Here is a 16,450-nt window from a genome sequence, read left to right on the forward strand (position 1 = left end):
TCCTGCTTTTGGTGTCTCCGTAGCTTCCAGCCAGACCCGATGCTAACAGGTGCATGGGATGGGTGCACAGATCCCCGAGAGATGAACTGCACGGGAAGGGCAATGGAAGTGTGCAACGGCTCTAGATGCTCAGAGCAGGCTGGCATTCTGCGGAAGGGCCAGTGGGAGAGAGAGGAGAAGCGTGGCGTGAGGAGTGAAAATAGGAATTGGAAATGCACTCCCTTTAAGGAGGCAGGGCACGCTGCTGGGAATCCTCAGGAGCCAGGACAGAGGCAGGAGTATGCCACATTGGGGAGTGGAAGGAGGGCTTGCAGGAGGTGATGGGGTGGTGGATGGTGGGGGATAAGGCTGGAGAGAGCGTTAGGAACCATGAGCAGAGGGCCTCGGGGACGATGCTGTAATTCCCAAGGTGAGCTGAAACATAAGCTTCTGCCCTGAGTGCGTTATAGGCTCAAGTTCAGATCTGGGCCAGAGAAGTGTTCAACGCAGGCTAGACAGAAAAGGAGATTCCTGAGAGGCTGAAACCTGCTAGCAGGAAGCCCCTGCCCTAGTTTATTCAGAAGTGAGAAAAGGGGGACTTAGGAGAGCTTACAGCTCTTTACCTCACTAGATCAGACCACGTGGATTACAAATCTCGATAGTGCAGGGGATTGCCAGCACCGTACGATGGACTTTCTTGGAGGTGCTGTTCCCTGTTCCCGTACCCCGAACAAGCCTGGGCCACCCGTTGCCTTTTCTGACCCTTGCTTTTCCCATGAACATCTGTTTACTTATGAGATGTGGGGAAGTGTTACCTTCCTGTCCCATAGCTCTTGGACCCAACTCTTTAGCACTTTTTATGTTTGAGTGAAAGCACCCAGTTCCACCCTGTCTCCTCCACTAGGAAGAGCTTCTTGGGCAGGGGCTGTGGTTAACTCCAGAAGAGCTTAGTGCAGAGAACAGGGAGAGGCTGGGTTTGCAAGATTTCCTGGAAGAACTTCTATGCTATTTCTCAGATTCTAGGTTTTTAAATCACTTTTACGTTCTTCAGTCTTTTGAGGGCATGGGATTTTGGACTTCTCTGTCTTCATCAGGCACCTAAGTGAAAGGGAGGGTCTTAGATGCTATAGACCAGAGCTCATGAGTGAGTCTGGTTTGCAGTTTTTCCAGGACCTGACTGTGGAAGACCTGCTTTACTTACTCACTTACTTACTTACTTAATTTTTTTGAGAGGTTTTTGCTATAGGGCGCATGCGCTTGCTAGAAAGACAGAGACAGAGAGACAGAAAGCAAGAAATCACCCCCACCGGGGGGATGGCCACACCACAATCTCTTCTCCTCCATTCTCCTCTTGGGATCTTGGGCACGCACACACACGTGTCCAGTATGAGTTTAAGCCACCGGGTCTGGGATTCGAACTGCAGTCAACAACATGTGAGTCCAGTGACGTAGCCATTAGGCCATCTACTGGTCCCCCTGCTTTATTTTTATTTATTTATTTATTTATTTATTTATTTATTTATTTATTTATTTATGTCATACGGCATGTGCACTTGCAAAAAGAGAGAAGAGAGAGAGAGAGAGAGAGAGAGAGAGAGAGAGAGAGAAAGGGAGAAGGAAAGTAAGAAATCACCCCTCCAGGGGGAATGGCCACACTGCCATCTCTTCTCCTCTACTATCCTGAGATTTGGTGCACACATGCACATGTGCCCGGCATAATTTTCAAACTGCCAAGGCCAGGCAAGCACATGTGTCCTATCACAAAAACCTAAAAAAGAAAAAAGCTAGATAAGGTATTTTGAAATGCATCGCTGAACTAATAAAATGATAAGGGAATTCGGAGACAACAAGAGGAAGCAGAAGCTGCCCAGTGGTGGGAGGGCTCTGACAGTCGGAGGGCCAGGGGCCTAGAGACCAAGCCCAGGGCCACAGGGAGTACCCCTCCCTGATGAGAGACCAAACCCGGCAAAGCATGCCCTGTAGGGCAGAGGGCAACCGGACAACTCCCTGCCTAGGTCTGGGCCTTGAGGGGGTGGATGGAATTCCCTCACAGGTTTGAAATGACAGGCTAGCTGTCCTGTGGGTTGGTGACCCATGTCATGTACCCTGACACATGAATGAGACTTGTATTTTCTCTTACTCTTTTCTTCAGAAAATTTTAAACCTACAAAAAAGGTTTTTTTTTTAAAGGATTATCTATTTAGTTTTATGATGATTACTTTTAATTTCATGTGCGCTCACCAGAGAGTGACAGAGATAAAGAGAGAAAGAGAAAGTGAGAAAGCAAGTCGCCAGGTCTTGGACCCAAATGGTGGTTGGCCGTGTGGGAGTCCAGCACCCCAACCACCACACACCTGCCAGCCCGAAGACTGCACTGCTGAGTGGAGAAGTCCCCTGCTGCTGGGTTACCGCTGACTGTATACTGCCACCGCGGCCTCGCACCTACCTGCTTTTGCATAGGTTGAAATGAGGAGATCATCAGGTCTTGCTTGAAAATTCCAGATGTCATCCCAGTTATCACTTATCATCTTGGACATGAGGATTCCATTAATTTCCGCAGTGTCTGGTTGGAGGTATTTTTCGTCCAACTGAAGATCTTGGATTTCCTCCAAAGGCATCTTGGTATGTGTGTGGTCTTCACAGGTGCTTAAAAAAGGAGTCCTTGTGTCATTGCTATACTTAGAACAGTTATTCCTTTATTTTAAAAAATCTCTTACAAAGTTGGAAGAGATATATGACAGGGATTCATTGCTATGTTTCGTGTTAATGTAAGCAAGAGAAGTCAAATCTGTGGGAGCATGGAAACTGTAAATAGCTTCCCCCGCACCTCCCAGGTGGAGAGACAGTGAAAAACAAATCTCTGGTGGGGACCAAAGGCATGGAGGAAAGCAAATCCGGGAGACGTGTTGGACAAGGACAATGCAAGAGGGCCTCCTGAGGCCGGAGTGACTAGCGGTATCCTCACGGAGCCTTCTGGGCCTCCAAGGCCACAGACTCTTGTGAAGTTTGAGCAACAGCGAGCGCTAGGATGGAACCAGTGCTCGGGCTGGTGAGTTACCAAATGCTGTGGAAGCTGGCTGGAGGTGAGTTAGCTAAAATGCACCCATACTACTCAGCGCAGAGCCAGGAGACGCCACAGATACAGGGGAGGTTTAATGAAACTTGTGTTGGGGCTCCCTACTGGGTAGTCACCATAGAATGTTCTGGCATGGCATACTGGTTCACGTAGAAATCCAACCTGGATCTCGTTGCCTGCCCCAACTATCCCTCTGAAGAGCAATTGCCCTACTAGGTAACCTTAATTTGCTTAGGGGGTAACCCCATCTGGCTTAGGACGTGATGGTTATTTCTATAGTAGATAACTCTGGTTTGGTCTCTTGAAATCTTAAAATTGCATTTATGGTAGAAATGCAATAAAGTAAATCAAACCACAGCATTACTACGTTTGTTGTAAGTTTAAGCATAAACCTGGGGGGGGGGGCCAGCAGGAGGTATGCTGGCTAAGGCACTGGACTCCCACATGGTCGACTGTGGTTTGAGTCCTGGATCTGGTGGCTTGAAACTCACAGCAAGTGTGTGTGTGTGTGTGTGTGTGTGTGTGTGCAAGAGAATGGAGGAAAAGAGATTGTGATGTGGCCTTAACCCCTACGGAGTAGTTCCTCACTTTTTCTCTCTCTGTCTCTCTCCAGCAAGCACATGTGCCCTATGGCAAAAAAGTAACAAAAATAAAAAGAAAGAAAGGAATTTTTTGTATGTGTATTATGTGCCCGGGGTGATGCAATCAGTTGTCAATGGCATGACCTCTGCAGTAATCTAGAAGTGACATTCACCCTGAATTTCATCGTGAAAAAATTAAAATAATCAAATACATTCATAGGATGAATCGCTTTGCGAGACACCTGGGCTGGTCTCTTCAGAAGAACTAGCATTACAGAAATAGTCAATACAAGAAACCAACATGGCTTCAGCTGGGAGGATATTCCAGGAGAGACTAGAACAAGTGCACCGCAGGAACCCTGAGTGGGTCCTGCACTGGGGAGAAAGCTTTAGCAGGCAGTATTGGGGTCCTGGGACCCGAGTACAGATGGTGGGTTTGGCGGTGTTATGCGGGAGGGGCGTGTTATGCTTGGATGTGGCTCAGGTGTGGAGGGCGAGTGTCACAAAGGCCCCAGCCCACGCCCAGATGGTTCAGGGCAATATGTAATCCGTGTTTGTGTGTATGAGGTTACATAAGTAGTTGAATGCGGGAACCAGCAGTTAGCGTAATGGCTATGTCGCTGGACTCCCACGTAGTCAACCGCGGTTCACGTCCCGGACCCGGTGGCTTAAAACTCACGCCGGGCGCATGTGCGTGCGTGCCCAAGATCCCAAGAGGAGAATGGAGGAGAAGGGATTGCGGCGTGACCATCCTCCCTGGGGGGTGATTTCTCGCTTTCTGTCTCTATGTCTCTCTCTGTCTGTCTGGCGAGCGCACGCGCCCTACAGTGAAAATCTCTCCAAAAAAAAAAAAAAAAAAGTAGTTGAATGTACGCATATATTTTGGGGTGTGAAGGAGAGAGGTAGGGTGCCCACAGGAGGACATTGGTTGGTGAATCTAGGAGAGGTTTATAGGTTTTCTTTGTACCACATGGGGTCTTAAAAAATGTCATGGAAATGTGTAAGAATAAACTATGATTATTTAAACTAGATTTTAATTTTTTTGTGGCAAATAAATTAGCACTTTAAATCTATTTTCCCATTAAGTTTTTTTTTTTAAATACCCTCATGTTTTTAAAAGCTTTTTGGGGCCAGCAGATGGCATGATGATTGAGGTGCTGGGCTCCCATGTGGCTGACTGTATTTCAGGTCCTGGACCTGGTGGTTTACTTTCTCACTTTCTTTCTCTCTCTCTGGTGAGTGCGTGTGCCCTACAGGAAATTAAAAATAATAATATATAAAACTAAATAAATAGATATATTTTCAGAGATTTTTGCCTTAGAATGTATGTGCTAGCTTGGAGAGAGAGAAGAGGGGGACACTGAGAGGGAAAGTGAGCAATCACCTCCCAGGGGGAATGGCCACACCACAATCTCTTCTCCGGCCAGGATCTTGGGCACGCATGCATGTGCACCTGGCAGGAGTTTCAAGGCACTGGGTCCAGGACTCAAACTGCAGTTGGCCATGTGGGAGTCCAGCAATGTAACCACTACACCGTTTTCTGGCCTCAATAAATAAGAATAATAAAACACTTATTTGTAGGTTTAAAATTTTCTGAAGAAAAGAGTAAGAGAAAATATAAGTCTCATTCATGTGTCAGGGTACATGACACTGGTCAGCAACATACAGGACAGCTAGCTGGTGAGGGAATTCCGTCCTTCCCCCAATGCCCAGGCCTAGGCAAGGAGCTGTCCGGCTGCCCTCTGCCCTTCAGGGCATGCTTTGCCAGGTTTGGTCTCTCATCAGACTCCCCCTCCCTGTGGTCCTGGGCTTGGTCTCTTGGCTTCTGGCCCTCCGACTGTCAGAGCCCTCCCACCACTGGGCAGCTCTGGGCAGCTTTTGCTTACCTTTTGCATCTCTGAATTCCTTTACTGGCCTACTAGTTTAGCGATGCATTTCAAAACATCTTATCCAGCTTTTCTTTCTTTTTTTGAGAGATTTTTTGCTATAGGGCACATGCGGTCACCAGAGAGAGAAACACACAGGGAAAAATAACCCCCCCAGGGGGGATGGCCACGCCACAATCCCTTCTCCTCCATTCTCCTCTCAGGATCTTGAGAACGCACACACATGCGCCTGGCGTGAGTTTAAGCCCCGGGGTCCAGAACTAAAACAATGACTGACTACGTGGGAGTCAGCGACGTAACCATTATGCCATCTGCTGGTCCTAAATTAATGTCGTATTTCTGGATCTCTCTGGAGAGACAAAGTTTTGGTTTTTTTTAAAGAACTAATTTAATGTTATTATTATATTAATTTGCTGTAGGCACATGTGCTCATCAGAAAGAGACAACACAGGGAGCGAGAAAGAGTGAGGTGCCGGGTCTGGGACTCAAACTGTGGTCAGCCACATGGAGGTCCAATGCCTTAACCACCACTCCACCTGATGGTCCCTCCAGCTTTTCTTTTTTTTAGGTTTTTGCCATAGCATGCTTACTGGAGAGAGAGAAGGAAAGTGAGAAATCACCTCCCAGGGAAGATGGCCACACTGCAATTCCTTCTTCTCCATTGTCCTCTTGGGATTTTGGGCATTTATACACACACATGTCAGGTATGATTTTCAAGGCATCAGGTCTGGGACTCACACTGTAGTCAGCCATGTCACATATCTGGTGCCTTAACCACCATGTCACTCGCTGGCCCCAAAAGCTTCTTAAAAAGATGTTTAACAGGTTGCTCAAGATATTTATTCTTCCATACACCTAAGTCTCTTTATAGTTATGTCTAATATATATTATTATATGCATTATATATGTATATATTTATTTATCTGCTATAGGGCACGTGAGCTCATCATAGATGGAGATGGGGGGGAGAGAGAGAGAGAAAGCACCCACTGAGGGGGTGAGCACACAGCAATCACTTCTCCATTCTCCTCAGGATCTTGGACACACATGTACACGTGCTCAGAGTGTCTTTCAAGTCACTGGGTCCAGGACTTGAACCACATAGTTGGCCACATGGGATCTATCTGCCTCAACTACCATGTTATCTGTCTGGCCCTGTCTAATCTATATTTTAGAATATAATGACAGCATATTTATACACTATTATAATGACATTGATGTTCTACGAGGTCTTAATATGCTGTTTATTATTTCTGAGAGGAGTTAATTTTGCCTGGCAAACATATTTTCTGTGGGGACATATGCAGAATGTCGAGTGGCCCATTTGAGGATTCATCTCTTCAGAGAGGTTTTGGGTATACCAGGTGGCCCAAGGCATCACTAATTTGTGGGCTATTTTTATGTTAAATTATCACCTTGGAAGTTGCTGGGCCAAGCAGGTCATCTAATTTGGTCTGTTGCATGGGCCCATGCTTACAAAATTGTGTTTGTTCACTTTTGTGATGTTGCTGTAGGGTGCATGCACTCACCAGAGAGAGAGGGAAAGGGAGAAAGGATCCCCCAGAGGGGTGGCCACACTTCAGTCTCCCTTCTCCCTTCTCTCCTGGGGTCTTGGGCACCCACACATGTGCGCAGCTTCTTTTCAAGCTGAAAGGGCCAGGACTAGAGCTGCTCAAGGGCCAGGTGGGATCCAGCGCCTTAACCTCCACACCACGGGCTGGCCGCCATGCTCACAAATGCGAAGGGGGACGTCTCCTTCGTCTACAGCCCAGGATGACATGATGGAGTTTCTTGACCACCCCGTCTCCCCCGGTGGGACTCCGTTTCCTCAAGTCCTTAGAAGAATGCAGGTTTGTGTGAGAGCTGTTCAGTTCTAACTTCCCGCACTGCAAGGACCCCCAGGCTCTCCTCTCCCGACCTTCATGGACTTTAAAAGGCAGAGATGGGGAGCCAGCAGTTAGCGTAATGGCTATGTCGCTGGACTCCCATGTAGTTGACTGCAGTTTGCGTCCCGGACCCGGTGGCTTTTTTTTGTTGTTGTTGTTGAGATTTTCGCTATAGGGCGCGTGTGCTCACCAGACAGACAAACAGAAAGCGAGAAATCACCCCCTGGGAGGATGGTCACTTCGCAATCCCTTCTCCTCCATTCTCCTCTCGGGATCTTGGGCACGCACGCACACGCTCCTGGCGTGAGTTTTAAGCCACCGGGTTCGGGATGCGAACCATAGTCGACTACGTGGGAGTCCAGCGACATAGCCATTACGCTAACTGCTGGTTCCCTGGACCCGGTGGCTTAAAACTCACGCCGGGCGCGTGTGCGTGCGTGCCCAAGATCCCAAGAGGAGAATGGAGGAGAAGGGATTGCGTATAGTGAAAATCTCTCAAAGAAAAAAAAAAAGGCTGAGATGAAAATAAATAAATGAACAAACAAGCAAAGCGCCGAGACGGGCACGTCGCTCACGCACGTGCACATTCCGGAGCACCGCGCTGACTTGGGCCTGCTGTGGCCGAATTTCCTGCTGGGCGCCTCCGTGTCCTTGACTCTGCGCTGAGCTCTACATTTACGAGAATGCTGCAGGCCAGCAGATGGCGTAGCAGTTGCGTTCCTGGGCTCTCTCCTGGCCCTCCTTGTTCCCAGAACTAGTGGCTTGAAGTCACACTTGGTTGGGACCAGCAGTTGGCCTAATGGCTATGTCGCTGGACCCCCCATGTACTCGACCACGGTTCAATTCCTGGACCCAGTGGCTCAAACTCACAATGGGCACATGTGTGTGCATGTCTGAGGTCCCTGGAGGAGAAAGGATTGTGGTGTGATCATCCCCCTGGGGGGTGGGGGTGATTTCTCACTTTCTGTTTCTCTCTGTCTTTCTGGCAAGCACACGTGCCCTATACCAAAAAAAACCTCTCCACCCCCCCCCCCAAAAAAAAAAAAATAAAAAAGAAAAAAAAGAAAATCATGCCTGGCAGGTGTGCGTGTTTGCCAAAGATCCTGGGAGAATGGAGGAGAAGAAAATGCAGTGTGGTCACCACCCTTCAGGGGGTGGCGTGTGATTTCTCACTTTCCTTCTCACTGTCTCTGTTTCGTTCTCTGTCCAGTGAACACACACATCCTAAGGTAAAGACCTCTCAAAAACAAGAATGTTGCGAATTTCTAGGATTTGTTGGTGTTTGTATTGGGACAGTTTTTAAATAATCTGGAGTGTTTTGTTATTAGAACTGGAAGTACCTCAACCCATAACTTTTGATTTAAGTAAAATATAATACAATACCTACTTATTCTGTAAACAGGCAGAAAGGACCTTCTTGGGTACATATTTTGCACCTTTTAAAGTTTTTACACTGAGCCAAAAGGTAACAATTATGCCAAAGCAAATGATCTGTTAAACTAAAAGCTAATCTAAACACTTTAAGTGAGTAACAACAATTTTAATGACAGGCATCAGTGATACTCTAGCAAACTTTGCTCTGGGAATCTATAAACACACTAATCTGGCCTTTGGATTGTAGGCACCTGTTGATCTGCCAGGTCGGTGACTGGCAGAGGGTCATGGCTAATTTCTACGATTTTGTTCCGTAACTCTGAGCTTGCACACCCACTCCTCAGGGAGGATGACATCTTTTCACTCTTGGGTTACAATTTGCTTCCTGCCTAACCCTAACCAATCACACCTAATTATTATAATCACCTGCAGACACAGCTCCGGCTGGTGGGTTTCCCCACGGAAAAGTGGAAGTGGCCTGTGGCCAGCTCTCCCATGTCCCGGGAAAGGGGTGGTTTCATCCTGGGCCCCATGGGACTTCCAGGCCCACTTGTTTCCAGGCTTTAAACAGCAAAGACTTTTGGAGGTACGTGTGGGACAGGACTGGCCCAGGAAACCAGTGAGTGTTCCCTGTGAACGCCCTTCTCCAAGTCACCTGCCCTGGTGAGTGCAAATGTGCTCCTCAGGCCAGGGATGTGTCTTGCATCCCAGTGCATCTGTTCACTGGGTCCTCATGCACCTTTGCTGGACTCTGAGGCTGGGTGACATGTGAAAAGCTCACACTGGGGCAGTGGCCCCTACAGAGCACGCTCCGGGAGGAGGCTGGGCACCGTTCAATCTTGCTTGTTACCCGTGCCCCATGTATGAGGATGGGGCTCACTCTGAGGTTCTTTTCCAGCACAGCCTAGAGGGAGCCGGAAATTTTCAGTGCATCCACTGCTCTTGCCTTTAGTAACAGGTTACCTGTTATTGGGGTGAAGGGTGAAGCTTTCAGGGTGCCTCTGAGAGTGGGTAATCTGAGATCCAGGTACCCCCAAAAGAGCCTCCTCAGTCCCTTCTATGGCCTGGAAAGGGCATGACTGTGCCGAGGCTCCAGGTGCCTGGGACGCCCCTCCTGTGTCCCTGCCCCTCCGTGGCCTGGCACAGAGCTGGGCAAGATCTGTGTGAATCTAGACTTTCAGATCAGCACGGCTGGTTGTCTAACCTGAGCCTTTTCTGAGGACGGCAAGAGGAGGGACTCCTTTCTGCAGCCGAAGCCAAGCAGTCAGCTCTTGTCCCTCAGTCCCTGGCCCTCGAGCTGTAGTCTGCTGGCCCAGACCCCTGAGTCTGCTGTCTGTTTGCTCTTCTGTTCTCTGAAAATAATTTCCCATGAACAGGCAGTGGAAGCTTGCTGAGTAGCAGCACCCTTGGCCAGAGCACTAGGGACTGGCATGTCCTGGGCCTCCTGGGCCTGCTTTAAGACAGACACCTGTGGCTGGGAACCTTCATGGAGAGAGGGGCCAGGCTGTCACCCTGCAGAAGTGGAGGATGTGGGAATAGTTGGCTGGCAGGAAACCGAGTCAACTCTTGAGGAAAGAGTTCCTTTAATCCAGTAAGGCCAGCATGACCAATGGACAGAGGCCTGGGAAATTTGGGACTAGAGACAGAAAGACATATATTTTAATTTAATTTACTTTTTAAGTAATTATCTTATTTAACTTTATTTATTTGCTTATTTTAGAGTGAGTGAGAGAGAGAGAGAGAGAGAGAGAGAGAGAGAGAGAGAGAAAGAGGGAGAGAACAGGAATAAGTTGTCAGGTCTGGGACTCGAACTGCGGTCAGTCATGTGAGAGTCCAACACCCTTAACCATAATGTCATATGCTGGCCCTATTTTATTTTATTTTTCATGGAGATTTTTGCTATAGGGCACATGAGCTCACCAAAGAGACAGAGACATCAAAAGGGATAGTAAAAAAATCACCCCGGGGGGATGGCCACGCTGCAATCCCTTTTCCCCCATTCTCCTCTTGGGATTTCGGTGCCTGGCATGAGTTTCAAGCTGCTGGATCCAGGATTGAACCGCGGTTGGCCATGTGGGAGTCCAGTAGGCCACCTGCTAACCCCAGAAAGATGTGTTTTTTCTCCTTCATAGCTTAAAATGCCTTTCTCTTTTGAGCTGGAGAAAGTGACCAAGTCTCTTCCCTTCCCACTGACCTTGCTGCCCGCTCTCCATAAAGCAGTAAGAGGACTTGTGGCTGGGACTCCACAGCTGCGCTTTCTTAGGCTCTTCCTCCAGGCGGTTCACAAGTTCTGCAGCTGGCCTGTGCCGCACAGAGTGGGGCCCATGGAGCCGGTCCGCCCTGCTTTAATCCTGTCCCTCCCGCCCCTTGATATAGCACCTGCTTAAGGCAGTTCAGGGGTCACTTACACCTCAGTGCTGCACGACTGGAGGAAGCAACCAGTGACAGCCCTGTCATGAACTCCACCCACCCTTCCTGACAGCTCGGCCTGGCCCTGGGTTCCAAACTGTTCTGTCCTCTGGCTGCCTGTTGCCTGGCACCAGCAGATCATTTCAGAATTGCAAGGAGTAGCAATTGCATGGCATGAGCAGACCCTCTCCCTCCTGTATATGTCATTTCCATCAATACGTGATCATGGGACTCCTTCCCAGCGACCCCGGACGTGTCCTCAGCATCATTCTTCATAGTTTCCCAGAAAGCCATTTCCAATGGATGAGAGTTGACTGAAAGAGCAAACCTGCTCGCCATCTCTGACTTAGAGTGCACATCATGTTCTGATAGACTCACAGTGAGAGGTTAAAAATGCAATGGAACCCTTTTTTGGTTGGTTTAAAATTTCGTTTTGCCATTTATTGGTATAAGTGCAAGCTAGTCACTTTTATTTGGTTACGCTCGCTTTAATTAGTTGTCTGGGTGCCTCAGAAATTCTATTATCACAAAATGTCCTTGCAGACACACAGGATTACCTTGCAAATTACTACGATGCCTATTTGTTGTTTGTTTATTTCATAAGGTTATGTCTACTTATATTCTAATGTTATTTTGCATATACTTTTATTTTGCTTACAGATTAAACTGCATTTAAATATTTTAAAATTATATTTGTGAGGCTTAATATGTTAATATTTACTCACTTATAGTACTTACTATGCAAAGAACCTGTGAACCCCCATATGAAGTATAAACAGCTAACACTCATTGGAATCTAATAAATATTGAGACCAATTTCTAAATGTTTTACTATAATTTAAAAATCCTTAGCATGGTCTTGCCAAATAGGTGCTATCATTTCCTTCATTTCACAAGCAAGGGATCTAAAACCTGGCAAGCTTCACTAATATACCCGGAGTCACACCCACCGTTGGGGATTTAAATCCAGGCAGCCAAGGTTCAAAGTCTCTGAGCCTCTGTGGGACTCTCCCTGAGCCAGGAGAGTGGTCTCAGCTGTTCAGTGCTTCATGCAGTTCAGAGCTGGGAGGCTCAATTTAACATTCAGGGTCTGGTCTATTGGAGCTGTCGGAGCCTCCTGTTTGGAAGCAATGACTTTAAAGGAAATTAGACTAGCACATTTATTTATTTAAACAAATGAGCCTTCAAAATTCATGATCTTCAAATCCTAATACTCATCTCCTCTTCTACAATTTGCCAACCTGCTAAGCACCAAAGAAGAACATTTTTTAAAATGTTGATTGTTTTCGAAAATTCACCTAAATTCTTAAACTTTAAAAACTTGGTTTTATTATCTTTTCTACTCCAACTTGATGCCAACTCTCCTCTAATCCACTATTTAAAAAAAAGATTGAATTATCTATTCAGCTGTATCTATGATATACTTTAGCCTATTCTTGAGTTTTTAAATTTCAATGGCTGTATATTTTTTCTTCATAGAAATCCCGTTTATTTAATAATTCTGTTTCCAAAGTAGTATCTTATTCTCTTATTTCTCATTCAATTTCATTGCTTTATATAACTTAAACATTCTTCTCATATTTCTATATCTGGTAATTTAATTATATGAAGGTCTTGAGCTCTAACTCTGCTGTTTGTTCTTTCTGCAGACTCTCTCTCATGGTGGGTCGTTCCTTTGTGACTTTTCTGATGAGGGAAGGTGAGCTCAACTGGGAATCCTGTGGAGCCGGAGTTGAAGCCATGTCTTTCCTGAGAGGAGTAGCGTTTGTTTTGGCCGGGCATCCTGAAGACACTGGAATGTGGACCACCTTTTGCCAGTTTCTCAGCTGTGGTTTCTTGAACAATGCGAAGAGTGGACATTTGACTCTCAAACCCTTGGACAGTAGGTCTGAGCTGTGTATTCCTACTATGGGCGACAGGAAGCCCCCACTGCACTTTAAGTCGGAGAAGCCACACCAGACTCAAGGTGCACTTTGGAAAGATTGCTCTGGTGGAGCCTGAGGCAGGGCTGGAGTGGAGCCCAGCCCAAAGGAAGAAGGTCGGAGTGAAGTTCAGATAGGGCTGGTGGCCCTAGCTTTCTGGAGACAGAGGGAAGTAGACTTAGGAGACTTTGGGGGTAGAATCAATAGCACACGGTGACTAGTCTGAGATGAGAGGTGGCCAGGCCAGAGGAAGTCAAAATTTTTCTGTGGTTGCCGCCTTGGTACCTGGGTAGGGAGGTGCTGATCACTGAGAACAGGAGCAGAGGGGTCGGCAATTCCTGCCCAGACTGTGGGTGCAGAGACTGTGAGTCTGAATTGAAGGGCTGAGTCTGAGCTGCCTGGGAGATGTTCATATGGAGGGACAGTGCAGGGAGCACATGGGTGTAGAGCACTGGAGCCAGCAGGTGGTGTGGTGGTTAAGGCACTAGACTCCCACATGGCTGACCATAGTTCGAGTCCTGGACCTGGCAGCTTGAAAATCATGTGCAGGTGCATGCACCTGTATGTCCAAAATCCCAGGAGGAGGACGGAAGAGAAGGGACCGCAGGGTGATCATCCCCGCAGGGGGTGATTTCTCACTTTCTCTCTCACTATCTCTTTCTATCTATCTCTAGTGAGCACTCAGGTCCTGTGAGAAAACCTAAAAAAGAAAGAAAGACAAAAGAAAAAGAGCGCTGGCCTGGAGTAGAGAGCCTGAGTGCACTGCCTCCACTGACAGGGATGCATCTGGGCAGCAGGTGGTGCCCACGGCCCAGCTGTAGTGGTAAGTGTGTGAGCAGGGCACATGGAAGGCTCCGGGAGCAGGGCACACAGGGCGTGGGACGGGGCAGAGCCACAGAGCTCACAGCCCTGAGGATGGGAGGTGAGAGTGTCTGGCCCCACCACTCCACTGCAGCTCCCCTGGCACGTGGACGGCAAGCCAGGAGGGAGTGGGGCACTGGGTGCTGCAGGGGAGTCAGGGCTCTGCTGGTCCCTAAAGGAAATTAGAGCCCTTCTCTCCCAGGCCCTCACTTCAGGGCCACATGACCCTGTGCCCCGCCCTCGGGAAGCTGGCGCGCTTTCAGGCCAGGTCACCTTTGACTCCTTTGTGAAGCCATCTCTGACCCCTGAGCAGAAATGATCTTCATTCCCATGAGGTCCTGTAGTATTTTCCTTCTTCTTTAAAAGTTATGTATTTATATCCTCTGTGAGTGAGAGCAAGAGAGACACCCCCAACGAGATCCTCATGCCCTGACCCACCCGTGATGCCAACCTCTGCAAAGTTAAGAAGTACATTTTCTGTGTTTAGTCTTAAGTATATTTACCAGGTGAAAAGGACGTATGCCCTACAGTTCCCGGGAGTTTACTTCACGGTAGAATGAGCTTGTGCTCTTTCCCCCCTGGCCATCCTCTTCCCAGCGCGACGATGGCTCTGCAGTGACCACACTGTGGCCTGAACTGTTCAATGTTTGCAAGATGTGGTCACAAGTGACATATAAAGATCGAAGAGCTCCAGGGGTCCTAAGAGTTATTTGCCTTGAGTTCTTTACCCGGCACAGATCCGATAATGACACCTCAGTCTGGACCCTCCTCGAGACTGCCCGCCACCAAGGAAACAGCATTGTCCACCAGAGCTGGCACCATAGGCACTGTTCCAGAAAGCCTCTGGGTTCCTGCCACCAGACCCTCATGTTGCCACATTCCTGACCAGAGTTTAAAACCCCCGTGCCCCCAGTTACGAAGACGGTACTTCCAGAGTCTTGGACCTTACTGCTTTCTTGGTGGTTATCTTCCACAATAAAGCCTTCTTCTAAGCAAGCTCTCCTGTCTCAGAAGTTGGTTTTCTGAGCAATCCGACCTGGTCTGCGTGCTTGTCTGGGAACTTGCTCCAGCCTCGCCAGTGCTCAGGGAGGCCCTAAGATGCCCACCCAGGGCTTGTCCATGGTGGGAACCTAGAGTTCTATGTGTCGATTCATAGTCTATTCCACTGCCCTACAATTCCTAGGTTCTATGTTCTCTGGAGCCTGGGGACCAGATCAGTCCCCTTTGCGGTCCCAGCATGTCACTTGGTCAAAGGTGGGATGAAAGAAGAAACGCTCATGTCCAGAGAGTTGAAGTGGCCCTTAGAAAACAGGAAGAGTGGGCGTTTGGAGAAAAGATCAGGGTGGGAAAGAGGGACGGTATCTCAGGGAGATTACATTCGAGATTGCTCCTCGGAGCCTTGAGTCTCCAGGTCAGACATCGTTAGGCTCGTCTCTGTAGGTTACAAATGTCTTAGGGTATTTTCGCCAGTTCCCCGGGATAGCTTTTCTCTGGCTTGAGTTAATCTCTCTACGCAGTGACACTCACGTGACAAAGTAAAATAAATAGAAAATATTAATCAATGAGTTAAGTACAGCATTTCTTTTAGGGCGTGTTCTTACCTTCAAGTTCCAGCTGAGAGTCAGCAGCCTGAAGCCCGAATGACCAAGGGTCAGTGGGCACGGAGAGCACATTCCATGGAAGCAGGACTGCCTGCCCTGGGCATGGCAATTGCACAGGCTCAAATTATCACTGGGCAAGCAGTCCGGGGCGTTCCCTAGGTGGAGGCACTTTGGGAGGTTCTCAGCATCGGTGTGGGAGGTGGAGCCCTTACTGAAAGAATCAGGACTGAACAGAACCAGACCTGTGACCCACCTGAGGGAGGAGCTCCGGACTCTGCAGGGATCACTGGACCATGGCCCCCACTGCTCTGCAGACTCAGCTGGAAGCTGAACACAGGGAGGCAGACACCCTCTGCTCCTTCCTCTCTGACGCCACCTAGTGTCTGCAGGGAGCTCACTGGTCTCAGGCTGCTGGGCTCCTCCCTCCTCCAGCTGGCACAGGACCTACAGAGGGCAGGGAGGGGTGGGAGGGTGGTGCACCCCTCCTCTAGGAGCAGATGCTCCAGGTCCAGATAGGCTCCAGCTGCTTGGGGGATCTTCCTCTCTTCCAGCTCCGTAGCCTGAGACTCACCTTCTCATCCTGAAACGTGGGTAGCAGTACCTGCCTGCCATCCATGCTTTAGATGAAGAACCCCAATGTTGAAGAAAAATCCAGCGCATAGTAAGGGCTTCCCAAGGCTGACTCTTTTTTCCTCTCTCCATTTCTTCCCAAACTATATGAAGGGAATTCTAAAAGTTTGTGGAAAAATTGGGTTAAAGTACAAAGTTATTTTAGTGTGAAAAAAATTTTGAAATCCATGCATAAGTTTTCATAATACACATTTTCCATAAATGTATTGAAGGCCCCTTGTATTAATTCACACCTGGCCTTGTCC

The 16,450-nt window shown here is 48.2% G+C and overlaps 1 protein-coding gene across 3 annotated transcripts in view; it reads right to left on the reverse strand.

The window, feature by feature from the left end:
* LOC102476107 (sulfotransferase 1C1) overlaps positions 1–16,206 on the reverse strand; it is a 26,964-nt gene extending 10,758 nt beyond the window's left edge. The window contains exons 1-3 of one of the 3 annotated variants that reach the window (XM_027772950.1): positions 16,147–16,206; positions 15,829–16,019; positions 2,426–2,625 (exon numbers count right to left, since the gene is read on the reverse strand). In XM_027772950.1, coding sequence (XP_027628751.1) covers positions 2,426–2,625; positions 15,829–16,019; positions 16,147–16,191 — 436 coding nt within the window. In that variant the 5' untranslated portion in view covers positions 16,192–16,206. Of the gene's footprint in view, positions 1–2,425; positions 2,626–15,575; positions 15,796–15,828; positions 16,020–16,146 lie in introns of those variants that run through there. The other 2 variants (XM_027772954.1, XM_027772959.1) reach the window with 2 other exon arrangements.
* Positions 16,207–16,450: the final 244 nt, after the last annotated feature.

This window comes from Tupaia chinensis, unplaced genomic scaffold (assembly GCF_000334495.1).
Source record: "Tupaia chinensis unplaced genomic scaffold, TupChi_1.0 Scaffold000041_1, whole genome shotgun sequence".
NCBI lineage: Eukaryota > Metazoa > Chordata > Mammalia > Scandentia > Tupaiidae > Tupaia > Tupaia belangeri.